This window comes from Bison bison, unplaced genomic scaffold (genome assembly GCF_000754665.1).
Source record: "Bison bison bison isolate TAMUID 2011002044 unplaced genomic scaffold, Bison_UMD1.0 scf7180017864508, whole genome shotgun sequence".
Taxonomy (NCBI): Eukaryota; Metazoa; Chordata; class Mammalia; order Artiodactyla; family Bovidae; genus Bison; species Bison bison.
In genome coordinates, this window is record NW_011495064.1 from 11962915 (window position 1) to 11984117 (window position 21203).

At 42.2% G+C, this 21203-nt stretch overlaps 1 protein-coding gene across 1 annotated transcript in view; it reads right to left on the reverse strand.

The window, feature by feature from the left end:
* The window catches only part of NOTO (notochord homeobox), a 27198-nt gene extending 6308 nt beyond the window's left edge, over positions 1 to 20890 (reverse strand). The window contains exon 1 of the mRNA XM_010829877.1: positions 20867 to 20890. Within this exon, the coding sequence (XP_010828179.1) occupies positions 20867 to 20890 (24 nt within the window). The remainder of the gene's footprint in view (positions 1 to 20866) is intronic.
* Positions 20891 to 21203: the final 313 nt, after the last annotated feature.

Consider the following 21203-nt stretch of genomic DNA (forward strand, 5'->3'; position numbering starts at 1 on the left):
GGAAGGGCCCAAGAAGGGGAGCTGGGGCCTCTGGGCTGTGGGCGGCGCGGGAGGCGCGGGAGGACACCTGCTTTAAATAAGGGAGCGAGCCTTGTCGGCCAGGAACCGTCACAGCTGTCTCCCGCGGCTCTTAAATTGGACAGGGCGGGGCCGGGCTTTTCTTTCCCATCGCCCAGGTGGGCGCCACCTCCCGGGGGCAGGACCCCCGCAACGTTCCAAAGCCCAGGGCGCCTTAGCGCCCTTCCTCCTTCCTCGTAAAATATATCCCCATCCTGTGCAGTAGGGAAAAGAACCCTAAACTCACTGTAGCTTGCTGGTGACCCCAGGCGAGCCACCCTGTAGTGCCGCGAATTTAGGTTTTGGCTCATCGGCTCACTGTCTTTGAAAGCCCTGGCCACATTCACCTATGACTGTGCAAGCCTTTAAATTTAAAAAAAAAAAAAAATTAAAAAAAAAATAATTGAAATACCTTGTTTAAACACTGAAAAGTAGAATTCCCACCTTTTCTTGCTTGGAGACACCGCTGTAGTTATCAATTTCTGTTGTGTCTTTTCAGGGACTTTTCTGCACTCTCACCTTACTGAAGCCCCAATGGAAAAATCTTTCCGGTATACAAAAAAAAAAAGGAAGGGTAAGAAATACGAATTTATTGCAAATGCATGGGAGTTAGTGTCCTACAAAACCTGCCTTATGTAAGGTGTAAGGCAAGCATGTGCATCTCCCTTTTACAGTTGGATAATTGGTGTTTTCGGATGTCCTTGGGTAAGTTGCAAGTTACTGTTTCAATGTCTGTCTGTAAAATGGATAGTAATAGTGGGTACCTCATGGAGTTGCTGTGTGGTCACACAAGAGTTAATGCACCTAAACCATGTAGCATTGGCCAGTGAGCACTAAGCAGTGATTGTGGCACTGGGAGGAATTCCTGCCTTCCAGGCTCCCATGGTATTCTGCCTCCTCAAATCAATGCCTAATGTTGAAGCCACTCTAGCAGGTCGAGGCGCAGTTCAGTGGCGTTGTCCATAGGTGTTAGCTCTTGGAACACCAGTATGCCCTGTCTGCTCTGCTAAGTGAGGGCTGGAGGAAATCTTGCTGGGTTCCTGTCCCTCCCCACTTCCCACTTGAGCAAATACTGGCCCTGCCTTCTGAACAACACCCCAGCCCACCCCCACCCCAGGCAGTCTGCAACGTGAGATTGTGGGAAAAACGAAGAACAGGTGTCCCATCTGACCCCAGGTCTAGGTCTCCTGTGTTGTGGCCAGAGAATGCAGGGTCAGAAATGAGGGTACAGCAATGAGAGCTCCAGGGAAGGGGCCTGGGTGGGAAGGACTCTCTCTTCCGGTGAGGTCAGATCCACTGGGAGTTGGAAAGTTCTGGACCCCATAACTTTCAAATCTTACATATACTATTTCATTTCTCACCATGTTTTTTTCTTAAAAAAAAAAAAATTGGCTGCACTGGGTCTAGTTCCCCGACAAGGGATAGAACTCCTGTTTCCAGCATTCGAGCTCCAGTCTTAGCCACTGGACCATCAGGGAAGTCCCCCTCAATGTGTTTCTTTTTGAGGAGCTTTTCCTCCAAGAGGTAGAGTCTGTGTTGACAACCACTACCCCTAGGACTACCCAGACTGCAGTGCTAAAGTACCAAAAGTGGGCCTTATGAGGAGGGATACAAACACTGCTTTTTTGGGGCCTACAATGATAGCGACTTAGGTGGTTGGGGAACCGTGGAGCAAGATGATGGAAAATGTGGGTTTTGGAGTTGGATAAACCTGGCCTCAAATCCCAACTTTGTCACTGAACTGTAACTTTAGATAAGTGGTCTATTCACTCTAAGCCTCAATTTCTTATAAAATGGGAATGATCTCTTAAGTGAGAAAATAATATTTACCTAATGAGATTCTTACAAGAGTTGAATGAGATTGAGTTTTTAGCTGCTGCTGCTGCTAAGTCGCTTCAGTCATGTCCGACTCTGTGCAACCCCAGAGACGGCAGCCCACCAGGCTCCCCTGTCCCTGGGATTCTCCAGGCAAGAACACTGGAGTGGGTTGCCATTTCCTTCTCCAATGCATGAAAGTGAAAAGTGAAAGTGAAGCCGCTCAGTCGTGTCCAACTCTTAGTGACCCCATGGACTGCAGCCCACCAGGCTCCTCCGTCCATGGGATTTTCCAGGCAAGAGTACCGGAGTGGGGTGCCATTGCCTTCTCATGATAGCTATTGTGGCGAGGAGAGAAGCTATTTACAATAACAGCATGCACCCTGGAATCAGGGGGAGTTGACAAATAACAAGAAAAAACTTGTAAAATAGAAGATGTATGAAAACTTTGTTAAGTCTGTGCTGATTTTTAGGTAAAAAGTATGGTCACTGTGTCTCTAGGTCTGGGTTTTCCATACATACACTGAATTTCAGTACATTGTTATCTGTTTTCTATATCCCTAGTTTACATACGAGTAAATAGAGCAAGAGAGGTTAACAGACTGCCTAGGTTCAAATCCCCCTAGCTATGTGACCTTTAGAAAAATGTATTTTAATTTACATTTATTTCCCTGAAAACTCTTTAGGTTGAGCTTTTGGATATCAGCCATTCGGATATCCCCTTTTGTGTGAAGCCCCTGTTCCAGCAGTTTCCATATTTTTCCATTGGGCTACTATCTTTTTCTTATTAATTTGTAAGAGTAGTTATGGATAGAGATAGATATTTTGGGATTAAGCTTTTTATTACAGTATATATAGATGCAAATATTAATATCTTCTTCCACTCTGTGGCCTGCCTTCTCGTTCTTTTAATATTTTCTTTTAATGAACAAGATAACTAATTGTAATAAAGCTTAACAATCTGCTTTTATGTCTTTCCAGAGAAACCTTTTAGCTTAGCTGAAGCCATGAAGATATTCTTTTGTGATTATTGATAGATATGCCCTTATTGCCATTTTAATTGTTTCCTGGTTCTTTTTTGTTCCTTTTTCTTTTACTCTCATAACTTTTGATTTGATGACTATCTTTAGTGTTATATTTGGATTTCTTTCCTTTTGTGTGAGTTATAAGCGAGTTCCCTTGTATGTAACTAATGCTTTTCTCTTGCTGCTTTTAAGTATCTTTATATTTATAGCTAATTATATTTATGTCTAAATATAACTAAATATCCTTCATTTTTGCCATTTTAATTGCAGCATGTCTTGGTGTGGACTTCTTTGGGTTCATCTTATTTGGGACTCTGTGATTTTTGAACCCGCATGTGCTTCTTTTCCCAGGTTAGGGAAGTTTTCACTTATAATTCTTTGAGTAAGTTCTTTGCCCCTCCCTTTCTCTCTCTTTTCCTTCTGGGCCTCTGGAATGTAAATATTAGCATGTTTGATATTGTTCCAGAAGTCTCTTAAACTGTCCTCATTAAAATTTTTTTTCTGTTCAACTTGGGTGATTTCCATTCATCTGTCTTCTAATTCAGTGTTTCTCTGTATCATCTAATCTACTTTCAATTCCTTCTTCTTCTTCTTTCTTTTTTTGGTATAAAGCAGCACAGATTTATTATATTATAGTTCTAGTGGTCAGAAGTAAAAACTGGGTCTCTTAGGACTAATTCAAGATGTTGACAGGGTTGTCTCCCCTCTGGAATCTCCAAGGGAAGAATCTGTCTCCTTGCTGGTCATTTCTTATTTAATCTGTTCTGTTGCTTTTCTCGAGCTTCTAGAGGCTGCTAGTAGGTCTTTGTTCTTAGCTAGCCTCTTTCTCCTTCAAGTGCAGGAGCATAACATCTTTAAATCTTCCTCCCTTTTTCTGACATTCTTGCTTGCTTTTTTTGTGGCTGTGCTGGATCTTCATTGCTGTGCGGGCTTTTCTCTAGTTGTGGAGAGTGGGGGCTACCCTCTAGTTGCAGTGGCGTCTCTCACTGCAGATTACGGGCTCTAGGGCACGCGGCCGTCAGTGGTTGCGGCCTGTGGGCTCTAGAGCACAGGCTCATTAGTTGTGGCATGTGGACTTCGTTGCCCCGCAGCATGTAGGATCTTCCTGGACCAGGGATGGAACCTGTGGCTCCTGCATTGGCAAGTGGATTCTTTACTAGGGAAGCCCTTGCTTTCTTCTTATAAGGACCCCTGTGATTACACTGGGTCCATCCAGATAATCCAGAATTATTCCCCCCAACTCAAAATTCTTAGCTTGATGACCTATAACAATTTCACTTCAGTAATTATCTTCAAATCTCATTCATCCTTCTTTATAAATTTCTGATGCCTTATTAAACTTCCCATGGTTCATCTACTCTTTTCCTCAGTTTGTTGAGCATCTTTTATGATCAGTACCTTGAACTCTTTATTGGGTAGATTGCTTATCTGGAGATAAGTAGACTTCATTTAGTTCTCCTTCTGGAGTTTTGTGTGGCTTCTTTGTTTGCAACATATTCTTCTAACTCCTCATTTTACTACTTCTCCATGTTTATTTCTATGTGTTAGGTAGGTTGGTTACATTTCCTGATCTTGGAGAAGTGATCTTATGCAGGTGACATCCTGTGGGGCCCAGAAATACACTCCCCTCTGTCAGGGTGCCTCCTAAGCAGGCTTCATGGGCCTTTCTGGTGTGGTGAGGCTGACTACCATGGGCATGCTTGTAAGTGGGGTTGGCCCCCAGACCAGCTGGCTGCCAGGTCCTACCTTGGGCAGTGGTTGCTGGCCACTTGTAGGTGGAACCAGGTCCTGGGGTGCCTGGCTGTGGGGACTGGGAAGGCTGGTGCTGAGCCATTTTTCAGGCAGGGCTGGGTCCTTGCATGTCTGGCTGCTCAGCCCTGGGGGTCTTGGGACTGGTTCTGACCTGCTGGTGGATGAGTAAGCTCCTAGCATTATAAACTAGACGGGGATCCCGAAATTGTGCTTTGCAGCACCAGTGTCCTGGTAGAATGAGCTCCCCCAAATGGCTGCCCCTAAGGGACTACCAGTCGCTTCCTACTTCTCTGGGAGGTTTTCCCAGGATCAGAAAGTAGGTCTGACCCAAGCTCATACAAATTATTGCCATTGTGTTGGATCTCAGACTATATAATATTTTGGTGTGCCCTCTAAGAACAGAGTCTCTGTTTTCTACTGTTGCTGGCTCTCCCATATGCAAGCCTTCAAAGCCAGATGTTCTGGGGCTCATCTTCTGATACAGAACCCCCAGCCTGGGGGCCTCAATGTTGGGCTCAGACCCCTCACTTCTTGGGAAGAAGCTCTACAGTTGTGATTAGCCTCCTGTTTTGGCATTTCCTATCCAGGGATGGGGGTCTTGACCATACCAGGTCTCTGCCCCTCCTACCTGTCTTGTGGGTCCTTCTTTATATCTTTGGTAGTGGTGGTTTAGTTGCTAAGTTGTGTCCAACTCTTGTGACCCCATGGACTGTAGCCTGCCAGGCTCCTCTGTCCATGGGATTCTCCAGGCAAGAACACTGGAGTGGGCTGCCATTTCCTTCTCCAGGTTTCATATCTGTAGTTGCAGAAAAATCTTTTCTGCTGGTCTTCAGGTTGTCCTCATAGCTAGTTGCTCTGTAAGTAGTTGTAAATTTCGTGTGCTGGTGACAGGAGGTAAGCTCAGGGTCTTCCTACTCCACCATTTTGGCCATATCTCTTCAGTGAAAGGAAATTCGGCAATATGGATGAAACTTGAGGACATTGTGCTAAGTGAAGTAAGCCTTCCACAATAAAACAGATACTGTGTGATTCCACTTACATAAGGTAGAGTAGTCAAAATCATAAAGACAGAAAATATAATGGTGGTCGCTAGGGACTAGGTGGAGGGGACTACAGGAAATTTTTATTTAGGGGTATAGAGTTTCAGTATACAAGATGGAAAGAATTATGGGGATGGGTGGTTGTGATGGTTATAGAACAATGTAAATGTGCTTAATACTACAAATGCACACTTACAATTGGTTAAGATGGTAATTCTTTGCACATTTTACCACAGTTTTTTAAGAAATGGGAAAAAAACCAATGAGGTAGTCTCTTTAAAGTACTGAGAGATGTTAATTGTCTACATAAAATGTATATCCATGGAAACTATCATTCAAGAGAGAGGTAAAAATGAAAACATTTTCAGACACACAGAGGCCAAGAAAGTTTGCAACCCAAAGGCCATTCCTTACGAAACCTATTTAAAGAGTAGTTTAGCAAGGGAAAAACCCCAAGAGGTACAGGTATAAGAAAAATATAGAAGTTGATTAATTATCAACTGTTTAGTGTTAAAAAGAATCTTTTTTAATTGAAAAAGCTAACGCTTCACACAGCAAAATAAGATTGAATGCATTATGCAATGGGCCTCTGAATGTCATTGTCATGTTCAGGAGAAAAATGTAAGATATTGGCTAATTTTACATATTAGTGGACAAAAATAATAGTTAAGAATGTATATTAACTACTTAAGGGCAAAGACTAAAAGAACAGAAATCCAATGCATATCTTCCAAACCAGTAAAGGCTTATTAAAAGGGGGCAGGATGTATATGGAAAATTTTATCAGTTCTCTAGAAGGTGGGAAAGGTGTCAAACAGAAATTAAAAGAAAAATGCTAAACAGAAAATACAAAAAAAGATAGCAGAAAAAAGTCCAAATAGAGAAGCAGTCACATTGCTACATAAAAGACAGAACTCTTAGCCTATGTTTAAGTGAGATGAGTGTTTATTCCAGATCAGGAGAAAAGGCCAGGATAGCTTTCCTAACTTCCTAAAATGTTTTTGTGAAGAGTTAAAAAGAGAAAGAGAGAATATTGTTCCCAGAATCTGTCTGAAGAATTTACTAGAAAAAAAATTTTTTTAGACAACTAGAGTGGTGAGACAGAAATTAGCATTAATCATAATGGCAAGAATCATCAGTGGCCTCTAACAGAGTTGTCTGACAACGGAGTTGTCAGAAAGACAACTAGAAATTATGTGCCTACTGGTGAATGTATGCAACTTTATGTATGAAGTTTTCTTGTCAAAAAAAACATCAAACATGAATCTGATCAAGTTTTTAGATCTAAATCCCAATTCACAGAACATATAGTAGCCAGATAGAGAAGGCAATGGCACCCCACTCCCACTCCAGTACTCTTGCCTGGAAAATCCCATGGACAGAGGAGCCTGGTAGGCTGCAGTCCATGGGGTTTCTAAGAGTTGGACACAAGTGAGTGACTTCACTTTCACTTTTCACTTTCATGCATTGGAGAAGGAAATGGCAACCCACTCCAGTGGGTTCTTGCCTGGAGAATTCCAGGGACGGAGGAGCCTGGTGGGCTGCCGTCTGTGGGGTCGCACAGAGTCGGACTTAGCAGCAGCAGCATATGCAACAATGATACAGTTGAAAAAACCAATAAAATCCAAAATGGTTCTTTGAAAAAGAGAATAGAATAAACAAAACACTATCAAAATTGATCAAGAGTAAAAGGAGAAAAGACAAAATAAGAATTAGTGGAAATGATGGCAGAACAAAGCTAGAAATAGAGATCATCTCATTGTTAGGGATTATCATGAATTGTCAATACATTTGAAACCTTATATAAAAAAGATCATTTTCCAGAAATATATAAATTGTTAAAATTGACTTTAGAAAAAACAGAAAACAATATGCCACTAACTGTTCAACTGGTAATCAAAATTTTACAAATCATTTTTCCTTTCAACCTCCCAAATCCAGTCCCAACAGTTTAAGAAATCCTGGTTTTATACTGTTTCACAGTTGAAAAAAGGGCAAGCTACCCAAATCATTTTTGAGGCTAGCATAACCTTGATGTCCAAACCAGAAAATAATATACTGTGAGACAAAAAATTTTAAATCAATTATTCTTATGATCCTAAGGTGGTGAATTGTTAAATAAAATGTTAGCAAATCAAATTTGGCAGTTTATATAATAATAATCATGATCAAGTAGGGTTTGTCCTGGGAGTGTAAGAAAACATCATAAAATCTATTGAGGTGTACACCATATTTACAAAATAAAGAAAAAAAATGTGATACTTTAAATAGATGCAGAAGAATATTTAATAACATTCTATAATCATTTAAAAAATGACATTTTTAGTAAACTTCAGGGTGAAAAGGTAGATATCAAAGTAGTATTCTACAAAACTAGATTGAATAAAAATATAATGATCTTAATAGACACAGAAAAAATTTTTATAAAATTCAACACTCATTCATTTAAAAATTATACACTTTACTGAACTAAAGGTAAAGGATGGTCATTAAAAACCTACAGCAAGAATTATATTTAAAAATGAGACTTCAGAAGCAGTCCTAATTAAAGTCAAGAATAAGACATGCATATCCAATGTTGTAGTGTCTATTTATCATTTTTGTTGTTGTTCAGTCGCTCAGTCATGTCTTACTCCTTGCAACCCCATGGACTGCAGCATGCTAGGTTTCCCTGTCCTTCAGCATCTCCCAGAGCTTGCTCAAACTCATGTCTGTTGAGTCGGTGATGCCATCCAACCATTTCATCCTCTGTTGTTCCCTTCTCCTCATGCCTTCAATCTTTCCCAGCATCAAGGTCTTTTCTAATGAGTCAGTTTTTCGCATCAGGTGGCCAAAGTATTGGAGCTTCAGCTTCAACATCAGTCCTTCCAATGAATATTCAGGATTGATTTTTTAGGATTGACTGGTCTGATCTCCTTGCAGTCCAAGGGACTCTCAAGAATCTTCTCCAACACCACAGTTTAAAAGCATCTGTTCTTCGGCACTCAGCCTTCTTTATAGTCCAACTCTCGTATCCATACATGACTACTGGAAAAACTATAGCTTTGATGATATGGACCTTTGTAATAAATATGGAAAAAGATAAAAGGAGATTTCTTTTTTCAAAAAGGCATAGTTTTATGACCTCAGGATAAGAAGTAATTCCTTAAATACAAGGAACACAATAAAATTTTAAAACATTCAAATGTAGAACTCTATACAATAAAAGACACCATAAACAAAGATAAAAAGACAAATCACAAAATGAGAGAAGATATTTACAACCCACAGAGCTAACAGGATTTGATTAGAAAATCTAATCCACTAGGGGTGATGTGGAATAAAGCATTTATTATGAAAATCTGATCTTATATAACTATAGGAACTAGTTAAACAGTTTATGGATATTGCTTCTCCATCTAGTACTGAGACTTCAAGTAGGTAGGGTAGGCAGTGAGGAATGAAAGTGGACATGAAGTGGAGAGGAATGGAATCACTGGAACCTTCGAGGAAGAGCTGAAACTCATAAGAAGAAACTGAAACTCACTTTTTTCACTACCTCGAAGCCTCCAACTTCCGTGATGTAAGAGAGCAATAGCTGAATTCATCTCAGAGCTAAAATTGTACCTAGCCCAGGAGTTGAAGAAGCTGAAGAAGGAGATCCAGTGAGACCTAAAAGCTGCAGACTCAGCTCCTGCCTTACACCAGTAAAGTGAACCAACAGGCCCACAGCTCTGTGCTTGAGCTGCAATAACACCTGACCGAACAGCGACCTTCCAAGTATAAACTCAGATACTTCACTTCTACCTTTCATGGAAATTTCTCCTGTGGCCAATCCTACCTCAGAACCACAGAGGAAAGGAAATTCTAGGAAGTATGATTCCAGCTTAGCTAAGGTGACAAAGTACAAAGCCATCATTGTCCACCCTATGTCAACTTGGCATCCTTAAATACTTGTTTTCACCAGACTTAACTTTCAAATGGAGAAGGCAATGGCACCCCACTCCAGTACTTTTGCCTGGAAAATCCCATGGACGGAGGAGCCTGGTGGGCTGTAGTCCATGGGGACGCTAGGAGTCGGACACGACTGAGGGACTTCACTTTCACTTTTCACTTTCATGCATTGGAGAAGGAAATGGCAACCCACTCCAGTGTTCTTGCCTGGAGAATCTGGGAACGGGGGAGCCTGGCGGGCTGCCATCTATGGGGTCGCACAGAGTCGGACACGACTGAAGCGACTTAGCAGCAGCAGCAACTTTCAAATAAAGATTGAAAGCAAATGACAGCAAAACTGTGTTTCTGCTTAACATGATATACCTATTTCTGTACAATGAAAATATGTCATATCAATTGGGTATCCATGTGGAAAAGGTTCATTTCTAACTCTGCCCTGCCAAAAGAGGATATAAAGTCTACAGGTTCATAGTTTTCACAGTTTGGTGATGTTCACTTCTGTTCTAGCTAAGTCACACTACCCATTACATCCTGTAACAATTAGTGTTAAAATTTTATTTATACAGTAGATGAATTGGAAGGGAAGGAAAATTTTGGTTAAAACATGAAAATATTTATGTTGAAATAAAAAGAAAAATTTTGTCCTTATTCCTGCAACAGTTTGTGTTGTTTTAGCTGGTATTTATAAACACTCCTCCACTCCCCATTTCATATTCCCTGCCTGATAGGGTGACCTTTGTTTCTGGTATGTGCCAATAGCACTCCTTCTTGTATTAGTCTGCAGTAGTTTTGCTATGGGTTTTAAGTTTTGCTATGGATTTTAAGATGCTCCCCATCCCCCACCCTTGATCAGGACCAACCACCCCAGGCAATACAGTAACCTTCTTTGCTTGCTGATTCACTGGCAAGAGAAGCCCGAAGTAGCCAGGGCCAGTCTCAATTTATAGTTCAATGGAACCACTTCTGTGTCTCCTGAGAAAATATTTCTCTTTGGGGAACTAATACTCTAAAGAGCAGAGCCCAAAGTTTCAGAGGTCTTATATGATAAAAGCATTCCAATCTTTCTTAACCTTTGAATATTTTCTTCTACTGTATACCAAAGAAGTTTTGACTTTCTAACTTCCAGATTTCAATCAACCAACTGAGCAAATGGTTGGAAACACTCAAGCTCTCAGTTGAATCAGAAATCTCTACATTAGTAAATAAATATAGCCTAATCTGACTTTATATTCCTTCTATCCTGATTCTGTACCTTAGGGATCCATATCTATACATTTCCCTAGGTTTCTGTTGATATAAATTAGCAAAGTCATGCAATTATTTTGGTGTTTATCATACCTTCTCATGAATCATGCTTTGTATTTCACCCTTTAAAGTCTGTCTGGACTTAAGCCTATAAGCAGTGGAGGTAGATCCTGAGAAAAATCAAGACCACTACTTCAGGGAAGGCCATTACAGGCCCCACAGGCAAGGAAGATTCCTTACTGGGGTGGAAGGGTCATTGCCACTGAAAAAAGAGGTTCAACAGAACTTAGGCACTCAAGGTCCCCAGGTTCACTGGAATCTGTCCATACATGTCTCCATCCTAACTTTCATGGTCCTACTCCTTCACAATCAACTTCCTAAAATTAACAGAAGAGGCTTATGAGGCTTATACAAGCCTCTTAGCCTCCTCCATCAGAGGGTAGACAGAAAAGCAAAAAAAAAAAAAAAAACAAAGTCCTGTAGTGACTAAAACAAAAACCACATTACAGAAAGTTAATCAGCATGAAAAAGCACCAAGTTATGTCCCAGATGAAGGGACAAGATAAAACCCCAGAAAAACAACTAAATGAGGTAGAGATAGGCAACCTTCCAGAAAAATGATTCAGAATAATGATAGTGAAGATAATTCAGGGTCTCAGAAAAAGAATGGAGGCAAAGATTGAGAAGATGTAAGAAATGTTTACCAAAGACCTACAAGAGCTAAAGAACAAACAAGCAGAGATGAATAATACACTAGAAGGAATCAATAACAGAATAACTAAGGCAGAAGAACAGATAAGTGAGCTGGAGGACAGAATGGTGGAAATCACTGTGGCAGAGCAGAATAGAAAAAAAGAATGAAAAGAAAAAAAGACAGCCTAAGAAACCTCTAGGACAACATTAAACGCACCAACATTTACATTGTAGGGGTCCCAGCAGGAGAAGAGAGAGAGAAAGGACCTGAAAAATATTTGAAGAGGTAATAGCTGAAAACTTACCTAACATGGGAAAGATATGGTCAACCATGTCCAGGAAGTGCAGAGTCCCAGGCAGGATAAACCCAAGGAGGAACACACCAAGACACAAAGTAATCAAACTGATGAAAATTAAAGACAAGGATAAAATATTAAAAACAACAAGGGAAAAATGACAGTATACAAGGGAACTCCTATAAGGTTATCAGTTCATTTCTCAACAGAAACTCTACAAGCCAGAAGGGAATGGCATGATATGTTTAAAGTGATGAAAGAGAAGAACTTAACTGAGAATACTCTACCCAGCAAGACTCTCATTCAGATTTGTCAGAGAAATCAAAAGCTTTCCAGACAAGCAAAAGTTAAGAGAATTCACCACCACCAAACCAGCTTTACAACAAATGCTAAAGGAACTTCTCTAGGCAGGAAACACAAGAGAAGGAAAAGACCTACACAAAATAAACCCAAAAACAATTAAAATGATAATAGGATCATACATATTGATAATTACCTTAAATGTAAATGGATTAAATGGACCAACCAAAAGACATAAACTGGCTAGCTGGATGAAAACATGTACATGTACACACTTCCACTCACCGCATCACTCTACTTAACCCCCCAGATTGTATGTTATTATTTGATATTGTTAAGCTAATCATGTTTTCCATTATAGCTTGCAATTGTAATTATCTTTTATCTTTTGTCTGGCTATTGACTGTGAAAACTGATAAATGTCTTCTACTATTGTGATTATGTAACTATTATTCACTTAATACCATTCTATCTTGATTGGTCAATAGAAAATAATAGAATTCTATATCACTAAAACTACCATTTAGTAGAAGAACCAATAATCACTTCTTAAAATTCAGATACATATCAGAATTATCTCAGAATTTTTTGAAACATACAAATGTTCAGATATTGCTTTCTTTCTCCAAAGCTGCAGATGTGTTTTTAATGAGCAGCCATGTTTAAAAATAACTGGACTATAAGACAATCTTCTACTTTTATCTGGTTTGTTTCACTTTTCCTATTTCATATTCAATGCTCCTATTTCACTTAGTTTTTGTTTTCCAATTTCTCCATCTCCTTTTTGTTGTTGTTCTTTCTCAAGCCTTTATCAAGCATAGTAGAAAAACTTTTGTATACATATATATATATATAAATAGTGTGTATAATATCAGTTCAGTTCAGTCACTCAGTCACGTCCAACTCTTTGCAACTCCATGGACTGCAGCATGCCAGGCTTCCCTGTCCATCACCAACTCCTGGAGCTTATTCAAACTCATGTCCATTGAATCCATAATGCCATCCAACCATCTCGTCCTCTGTCATCCCCTTCTCCTCTTGCTTTCAATCTTTCCCAGCATCAAGGTCTTTACCAAGGAGTCAGTTTTTCACATCAGGTGGCCAAAGTATTGGAGTTTCAGCTTCAGCATCAGTCCTTCCAATGAATATTCAGGACTGATTTCCTTTAGGATTGACTGGTTGGATCTCCTTGCAGTCCAAGGGACTCTCAAGAGTCTTCTCCAACACCACAGTTCAAAGTATCAAGTCTTTGGTGCTCAGCTTTCTTTAAGACCCAATTCTCGTATCCATACATGACTATTGGAAAAACCATGGTTTTGACTAGACAGACCTTTCTCGGCAAAGTAACGTCTCTGCTTTTTAATAAGCTGTCTAGGTTTGTCATAGCTTTTCTTCCAAGGAGCAAGCATCTTTTAATTTCACGGCTGCAGGCACCATCTGCAGTGATTTTGGAGCCCCCCAAAATAAAGTGAGCCACTGTTTCCCCATCTATTTGCCATGAAGTGATGGGACCGGATGCCATGATCTTAGTTTTCTGAATGTTGAGCTTTAAGCCAATTTTTTCACTCTCCTCTTTCACTTTCATCAAGAGGCTCTTTAGTTCTTCTTCACTTTCTGCCATAAGGGTGGTGTCATCTGCATATCTGAGATTATTGATATTTCTCCTGGCAATCTTGATTCCAGCTTGTGCTTCATCCAGCCCAGCGTTTTTCATGATGTACTCTGCATTTAAGTTAAATAAACAGGGTGACAATATACAACCTTGATGTACTCCTTTCCTAATTTGGAGCCAGTCCGTTGTTCCATGTCTGGTTCTAACTGTTGCTTCTTGGACTGCATACAGATTTCTCAGGAGGCAGGTAAGGTGGTCTGGTTTTCCCATCTTTTGAAGAATTTTCCACAATTTGTTATGATCCACACAGTCAAAGGCTTTGGCATAGTCAATAAAGAAGAAGTAGATGTTTTTCTGGAACTGTCTTGGTTTTTTGATGATCTGACAGATGTTGGCAATTTGATCTCTGGTTCCTCTGCCTTTTCTAAATCCAGCTTGAACATCTGGAAGTCCTTGGTTCACGTATTGTTGAAAACTCGCCTGGAGAATTTGGGGCATTACTTTGCTAGCGTGTGAGATGAGTGCAATTGTGCGGTAGTGTGTGCATTCTTTGGCATTGCCTTTCTTTGGGATTGGAATGAAAACTGACTGTTTCCAGTCCTGTGGCCATTGCTGAGTTTTCCAAATTTGCTGGCATACTGAGTGCAGCACTTTAGCAACATCATCTTTTAGGACTTGAAATAGCTCAGCTGGAATTCTATCACCTCCACTAACTTTGTTCATAGTGATGCTGTTCTAAGGCCCACTTGATTTTGCACTCCAGGATGTCTGGCTCTAGGTGAGCGATCACACCATTGTGGTTATCTGGGTCATGAAGATCTTTTTTTGTACAGTTCTGTGTATTCTTGCCACCTTTTCTTAATATCTTCTGCTTCTGTTAGGTCCATACCATTTCTGTCTTTTATTGTGTCCATCTTTGCATGAAATGTTCCCTTGGTATCTCTAATTTTCTTGAAGAGATCTCTAGTCTTTCCCATTCTATTGTTTTCCTCTATTTTTTTGCACTGATCACTGAGGAAGGCTTTCTTATGTCTCCTTGCTATTTTTTGGGACTCTGCATTCAAATGAGTATATCTTTCCTTTTCTCCTTTGCCTTTAGCTTCTCTTATTTTCTCAGCTATTTATAAATCCTCCTTAGATAACCATTTTGCCTTTTTACATTTCTTTTTCTTGGGGATGGTCTTGATCACTGCCTTCTGTATAATATATATATTTTAGAAAACATGTATAATATATAATTTTATATTATAACATAATATATATTTTAGAAAACATTAATTTTTCCCAGCTAAAAAATGTATAACATTTTGATTCCAGTTGTTTGATTAGTATGAATAAAATGCTAGATTTCTAATTTATATTCACTCAAAACTTTAATATAATTGCGTGCATTTTGGCATCTACTATTATTGCTAAAATCTAGAAATTTTATCTTAATGATTTAAAAATTGTTTTGGAATGAAGCTTGAAACTTCTAATCCAATTCTGAGAATATAAAGAAATACTGTGCTGTAAAAGAAACAGCAAATGAACATGTGATACAATATTATTAACTAAAGTACAGAGTTTGTTCAAATTTAACAAAATGTTATGCTAGTGTCCATTATTTGGCAAAGAACCTGTCTGCTGATGTAGGAGATGTAAGAGATGCAGGTTCAATACCTGGATTGGGAAGATCTCCCTGGAGGAGGGCATGGTAACCCAGTCCAGTATTCTTGCCTGGAGAATCCAATGGACAGAGGAGCCTGGCGGGCTACAGCCCACAGGGTTGTGGAGTTGAACACGACTGAAGTGACTAATAGCAACAGCAGCAGAACACACCACCGCAGTAGAGAACTAGTTTCTTTCTCAGGATTAAGGGAAGAAACCTCGCAGTACACACCAACATTCTGAGCCTTAGTCAGGACAGGGCCACTGGGGACTGAGGAAGTTGGAACAGGTATGTTGGGAGGCCCCTTAGCTGCCCTTTCCTCCAGCACCCTTGAAAATCTTTGCCCCTTTTCTCTTTTTCCACCTTCTCTATTGTAGATTCTTTCTCCATCTCTTTTTCTCTTTCATCTTTTCAAAGGGAGACTTTTTCACTCAGAAGAAAGGAGCTAACTGGGGAATATGAAGGTCATTGCAGCTGAGATGCAGGGCCCTCACATATCAGGGCTCAAGTCCAGCCCAGCCTACAGGAAGAGAGAGCCTGAAGGCTACCTCGAGGGAAGCCCCACGCCTCCTGTCCAGCTGCCTCAGCTCCCTCCCACACCTGCTTCCCCGCCCCTCTGCCCCTCCCGAACCCCCTTGCCCCTGACAGGCCAAGAGCAAACAAGTTGTTTGTTCATCTCCCAGGAACGCGCAGCGACACAGAGGGGCACACATTGCTAACACGCGTTGCACTTTGCACTTACCTACTGTTTCCCAGCTTTTTCTTATGCATGCTGCTTTTAAGACTTTCTCTGAAATTCTATGCTCTTTAATTAGACTGGAGTCAACAAACATCTATTTGCTTGAGACCTATTTTATGTGCTGGGTTTACGAGGGCTACAAAGAAATGAGGACTACCATTTGTTCCCACTGGGAACTCCCAGTCTCACGGTAGGGGAGAGTCACAGCTAAGTGATGCAACCGTCAAACGACAAGAGCAGATTCCATGTGAGTATGAAGGACAGAGATTAGTTATAGCTTCAAAGAACTGGGACGTCTCCTCGGAGGAGGCTTTCTTCTGCGGATACTTCCAAAGAGAGGAAAGCCAGCCAAGGCAAGAAGAGGGGGAGATTATGCAGAAAGAAAGTGCTTTGAGAGAAGAGAGAAGGGCTAGCTAGTACGGACCCATGGGGGCTCCCCAGGTTTAGGAATGGGCAAAGGCAGAGGAAGAAGCAGTGAGCAGAGAGGAAGTCTAAGTACCAGGGCAAACAGCCCTAATTCAGGGAACTGGTGTATTTTCTACCCACTGAGAGTACTCTAGAACTGAGGTCTAAAGTACTTCAACTGAGCTGTTGAGATCTTCACAACCAGCTAGTCAAAGCCCTCTGTTGTACTGAAAAGGACATTGAGTCCAGCCCGCTAAATGGGGAGAGATTTGCACAAAAGGCAAAACTCGGTCCAGGATTGTTTCCAGCTCACTGTACACCATGCCCTCATGACAACCCAGACCCAGTCAGCAGCTTCTTTGTCATTTTACCCGCCAGCCACGCCTACCACAGTGGTTACACACATATTTGCTGAATTGAATTCTGTTTGTCCTTTATCCCTCCAGCTTCTAAAGAAAGGAGTAAACAAGAGGCATGGTCTCTACCCAACCCCTAAGTATACCACAGGCCCTGTGTAAGGCGTGTATCTTATTCATCTCCATGGTTTCTGTCATTTCCATTTTACTGATGGGGAAACTGGATCTTGAAGAGCTAAGATTTGTTTCAGTTAGTGAACTATAAGAACTCAAACCCAGGTCCATCTGACTCTAAATTCCACAATGAAGTGTCAACTTAAGTGGCTGAAATTAATTTTATTAAACTTTATTTATGGCTGTGCTAGATCTTTGTTGCTGTGTGCCGACTTTCTCTAGTTGCGATGAGCAGGGGCTAGTCTTCATTGCGGTGGTTTCTCCTGTCGCGGAGCGCAGGCTCTAGGCTTGTGAGCTTCAGTAGCTGCAGAGCGCGGGCTCAGTAATTGTGGCGCATGGACTTAGATGCTCCACAGTACGTGGAATCTTCCCAGACCAGGGATCTAACCTGTGTCCCCTGCACTGGCAGGCAGATTCTTAACGTCTGGACCACCAGGGAAGTCCTGAAATTGAATTTAATCGAATTAATTTCTCCTCTCTGCTTCACAGTCCTTCAAAGGGGAAGGGTTATTTTTTTTTCCCTTTGGGGGTGAATGGGGGATGAAGTTATAGTAGAAGAGTGTGTGTGTGAGACAGAGTAATGCCTCTAAAAGACCAGCTTGTTTCAACTGCTCATAAGTGACTGAACTTCCAACACCACTAGAAGAGGCGACCAAGGGGATTGGTTCTTTTAAGAAAGTCACCACCAGTCAGGCTGAGCCCGTCTCTGCATCATCATATTCAAACCTGGTCTGAGGGTCCAGAAACTCAGGGGTGTTGTTGAAATGGAAAAACCCAGGAAGAGTTGGGTTATCATGTGTGTGACCTCTCCAAGTGTCTTGTAAGCAGATGGAGTTGGAGGGGGAGATGATGAAAGAACGACCTAGAAAGCAGTTTCTGTGTTCAGAAGGAAGGGAAATAGAGGTCATCATTTTGGTGGTGGTGGTGTGCGTGTGAGTCACAGGCAGACGTGAAGGTGTGTTGGGCAGTGAAAAGAGGGCAGACCTGTCTCAGGCCCTCATACCCGCCCAGACCTTCCCTTGTGCCCTTGTAACCGTTTTAAGGCTCTTCCACAAGTGGGCTTCAGGGGTTGTCACCAAGCCTTTGCCATCACCTACTAAGGCCGGGGAGGCCAAGTCCAGGATTGGGGAGAGAACTGGGTGGAAAGGAGCACTGGAGTCCTGGGAAACCTCACGTCCAGGCCAGGAGCAGAGGCTGGGTCTTGCCACCAGCTGGTGGTCTAGGGGTCGGGGTGGGGGGATCTCTGGCTGCCTGTTTGTTCAGCACTGAATTGAGGTTCCTGTTAGGAAGTAACCTTATTTGTGTTCAGACTGACTTGTTTGCTGTTCACACTTGCATGGAGAGCTGCCCCTTGGGGTCCTGACTTCAAACATAGGGGTAGGCGTGGGGTGTGGGAGTACTTCCCCCAGGGTCCAGCGAGTGCTCTGGGAAAACCAGTGTCTACAAGCTCCCGATGAGGAGAGGGAGGGTTGGACCCCTCCTGGAAACTATGCCCTGGCTCCCGGCTTTCCCGAGGGGAGCCATGCAGGGCTTGCCTAGTGAGGAGTCCTAAGCCAGGAAGGGTGTGGAGCCTGGCTTCTTCACTCAGCAGGGGAAGGCGTAGTGAGGAACGAAGTATTCTAAGGCCAGGCTCCCACCTTGAGATGCTGATCTGGTTGGCCTGGGGTGTGCCCAGGGCACTTCTGGAGTGATTCCACTGTGGGGTCAAGGTGAGAAACTCTGTTCTAGAGTCTACCAGCTTCTCGAACTTTAGTGTGCATACACATCACCCAGGAATCTAGTTAAACTGCAGATCCAACTCAAAGTGGGTCTGGGCTGGGTTCTTAGATTCTGCATTTCTAATGCACTCCTACATGGTGGGGCTAGTCTGGGGACCATTCCTTGAATGGCAAGGCTCTATACATTCTTTGAACTCCTCATTCCAGTTGTCAGGGGAAGGGGGTAGAGCCATGTCCCCAGCTTACTGCACCTGTTTGCTCGGCCTGCCCTTTCCTCACCACCTTACTTGGTTAAGCAATCAATTTCACAGCCTTTCTGGTCAAGGCCAGTCCTCTATTCATTCTCAAAGTTTAAGGGGACAAAATAGACCCTCTACCCTACTTGAGACAAACCAATTCAGCTGGCTTCAGCTGGGGGGTTTGGCAGAGGTAGGGAGGGCAGCAGCAAAAGCAGCAGGCAGATCCTGCAGGCCCAGAGGCCACACACATGGAATGAATGGTAGGGTATGTGTTCAAAGACGGCTTCTTCCTCACATGCTCTGTTGCAAAGAGGCCTTGCCGTTTCTTCATCCCCTCTTCCTGGATCTGGGTTAGCCCTACAACTTGCTTTCGTCAGTAGAATATGAAGAAAGTGACACTGTGTAACTTCTGAGGCAGGACTCTGAAGTTTTCCCTTTGCCATTTGGGTGCCCGCTCTTGGGATCCAGCTGCTATGTGAGGAAGCCCAAGCTAATCATGCAGAGAGAATGCGCGAGTCCCAGCCTCCCAGTCAAGATGCTAGATGTGTGAATAAAGCTAATCTGAATGGTCCAGTCCCAGCCACTATCTGATCGCAAGCAAGACAAGCTACATAATTTGCAGAGCCCAGGTAGCTTAGTGGTAAAGAATCTATCAACTCCATTGACTCCCCGAGTCACCCCAGGTGGGGGCTGACAAGGTCCTCCACTCCTGTTATTTCTCTAGCCTCATGCGCTACTGTCCCCATCTCACTCTGCTCCAGACGCACTGGCCTTCTGGCCTTCCCTTGACCAAATACACCCCTATCTCAGGGCCTTTGCACTCGCTATTCCCTCTTCCTGTTTGCCCTGCAGCTGTGTGCATGGCTCAATCCTTCACCTTCTTTTGGTCCTTGCTGCAGTGTTACCTTCCTAGCGAGGCCTCCCCTGACCTGACTTTCTTGGCCTTGTCCTGGGGTCCTTATTTCCCTGTACTGCTTACTTTTTCTCCATAGTGCTTATGTGTGTGTGTGTGCTCAGTCACTCAATTGTGTCTGACTCTTTACAACCCCATGGACTGTAGCCCACCAGACTCCTCTGTTCATGGAATTTTCCAGGCAAGAATAGTGGAGTGGGTTGCCATTTCCTACTCCAGGGGATCTTCCCGATCCAGAGATCAAACCTTCTCTTGCATCTCCTGCACTGGCACTTTACCACTGCCCCACCTGGGAAACCATTAGTGCTTATTACTCTCCAATAAATATATACCTCCAATAAATATATATTTATTTATTTTTGTTATGTCTCTCAACAATAATGTAAGCTCCCTAAAGAGCAGAGATTTTTCAAATTTGCTTTGCTTACTGATTTTTCCCTTGGTGCCTAGAACTGAGCCTGGTACAGAATGGTCAGCCCACAAATATTTGCTACATGAATAAATCCATGAATGAATGAGTGTAACTGATGGTTTAGCTTCACCAAATACAGTCCATCCAGTTTGTTTGGATTTAGTAAAATCTAAAACAAGTAATACAGATACAGTTCCTGGGGTGGAGGAGAGGCTCGCGCACACACATTGTGAATGTAGGGGAGTTGGAGGAAGGCATGGCACCCCACTCCAGTACTCTTGCCTGGAAAATCTCATGGACAGAGGAGCCTGGCGGGGTACAGTCCAGGAGGTCACAAAGAGCCAGATACAACTGAGCGTGTGCGCGCGAACACACACACACACACACACATACACCCCTCGTTGTTTAATCCATTGCCTGAATTTGGGAACACTTTTCTTTTTTAATGATTTTTTTTGCATTTTGGACCTCAGGAGCAGAGGATTGAGTACCGTTTCCTGCCTCTTCAGGGCCATCGCCGTGAGAGGTCCACACCAGACTACTCTTCTTTTTCGCCTGTCTTTTGCTCTTTGTCCTTGTCCTCTTGCGAGTTCTCCTGCTCCCCTAATAAACTTTTCTCTCATATATTTGTTATCTGTTATCGACTGTTTATGGATCCATGTAAAATATGCAGGGCTGTTTTGTATATGTGTTCTTAATTTACATAAATGGTAATTTTTTTCCCCTTGTTCCTTTTTACTCAAAACTATTTTAAAGTTCTCTCTTTAGTGCCCTGTGGACAGCAGTTTCCTTGCTCTGACAGCTGTTTTCTAGCATCTCACGTTGCAG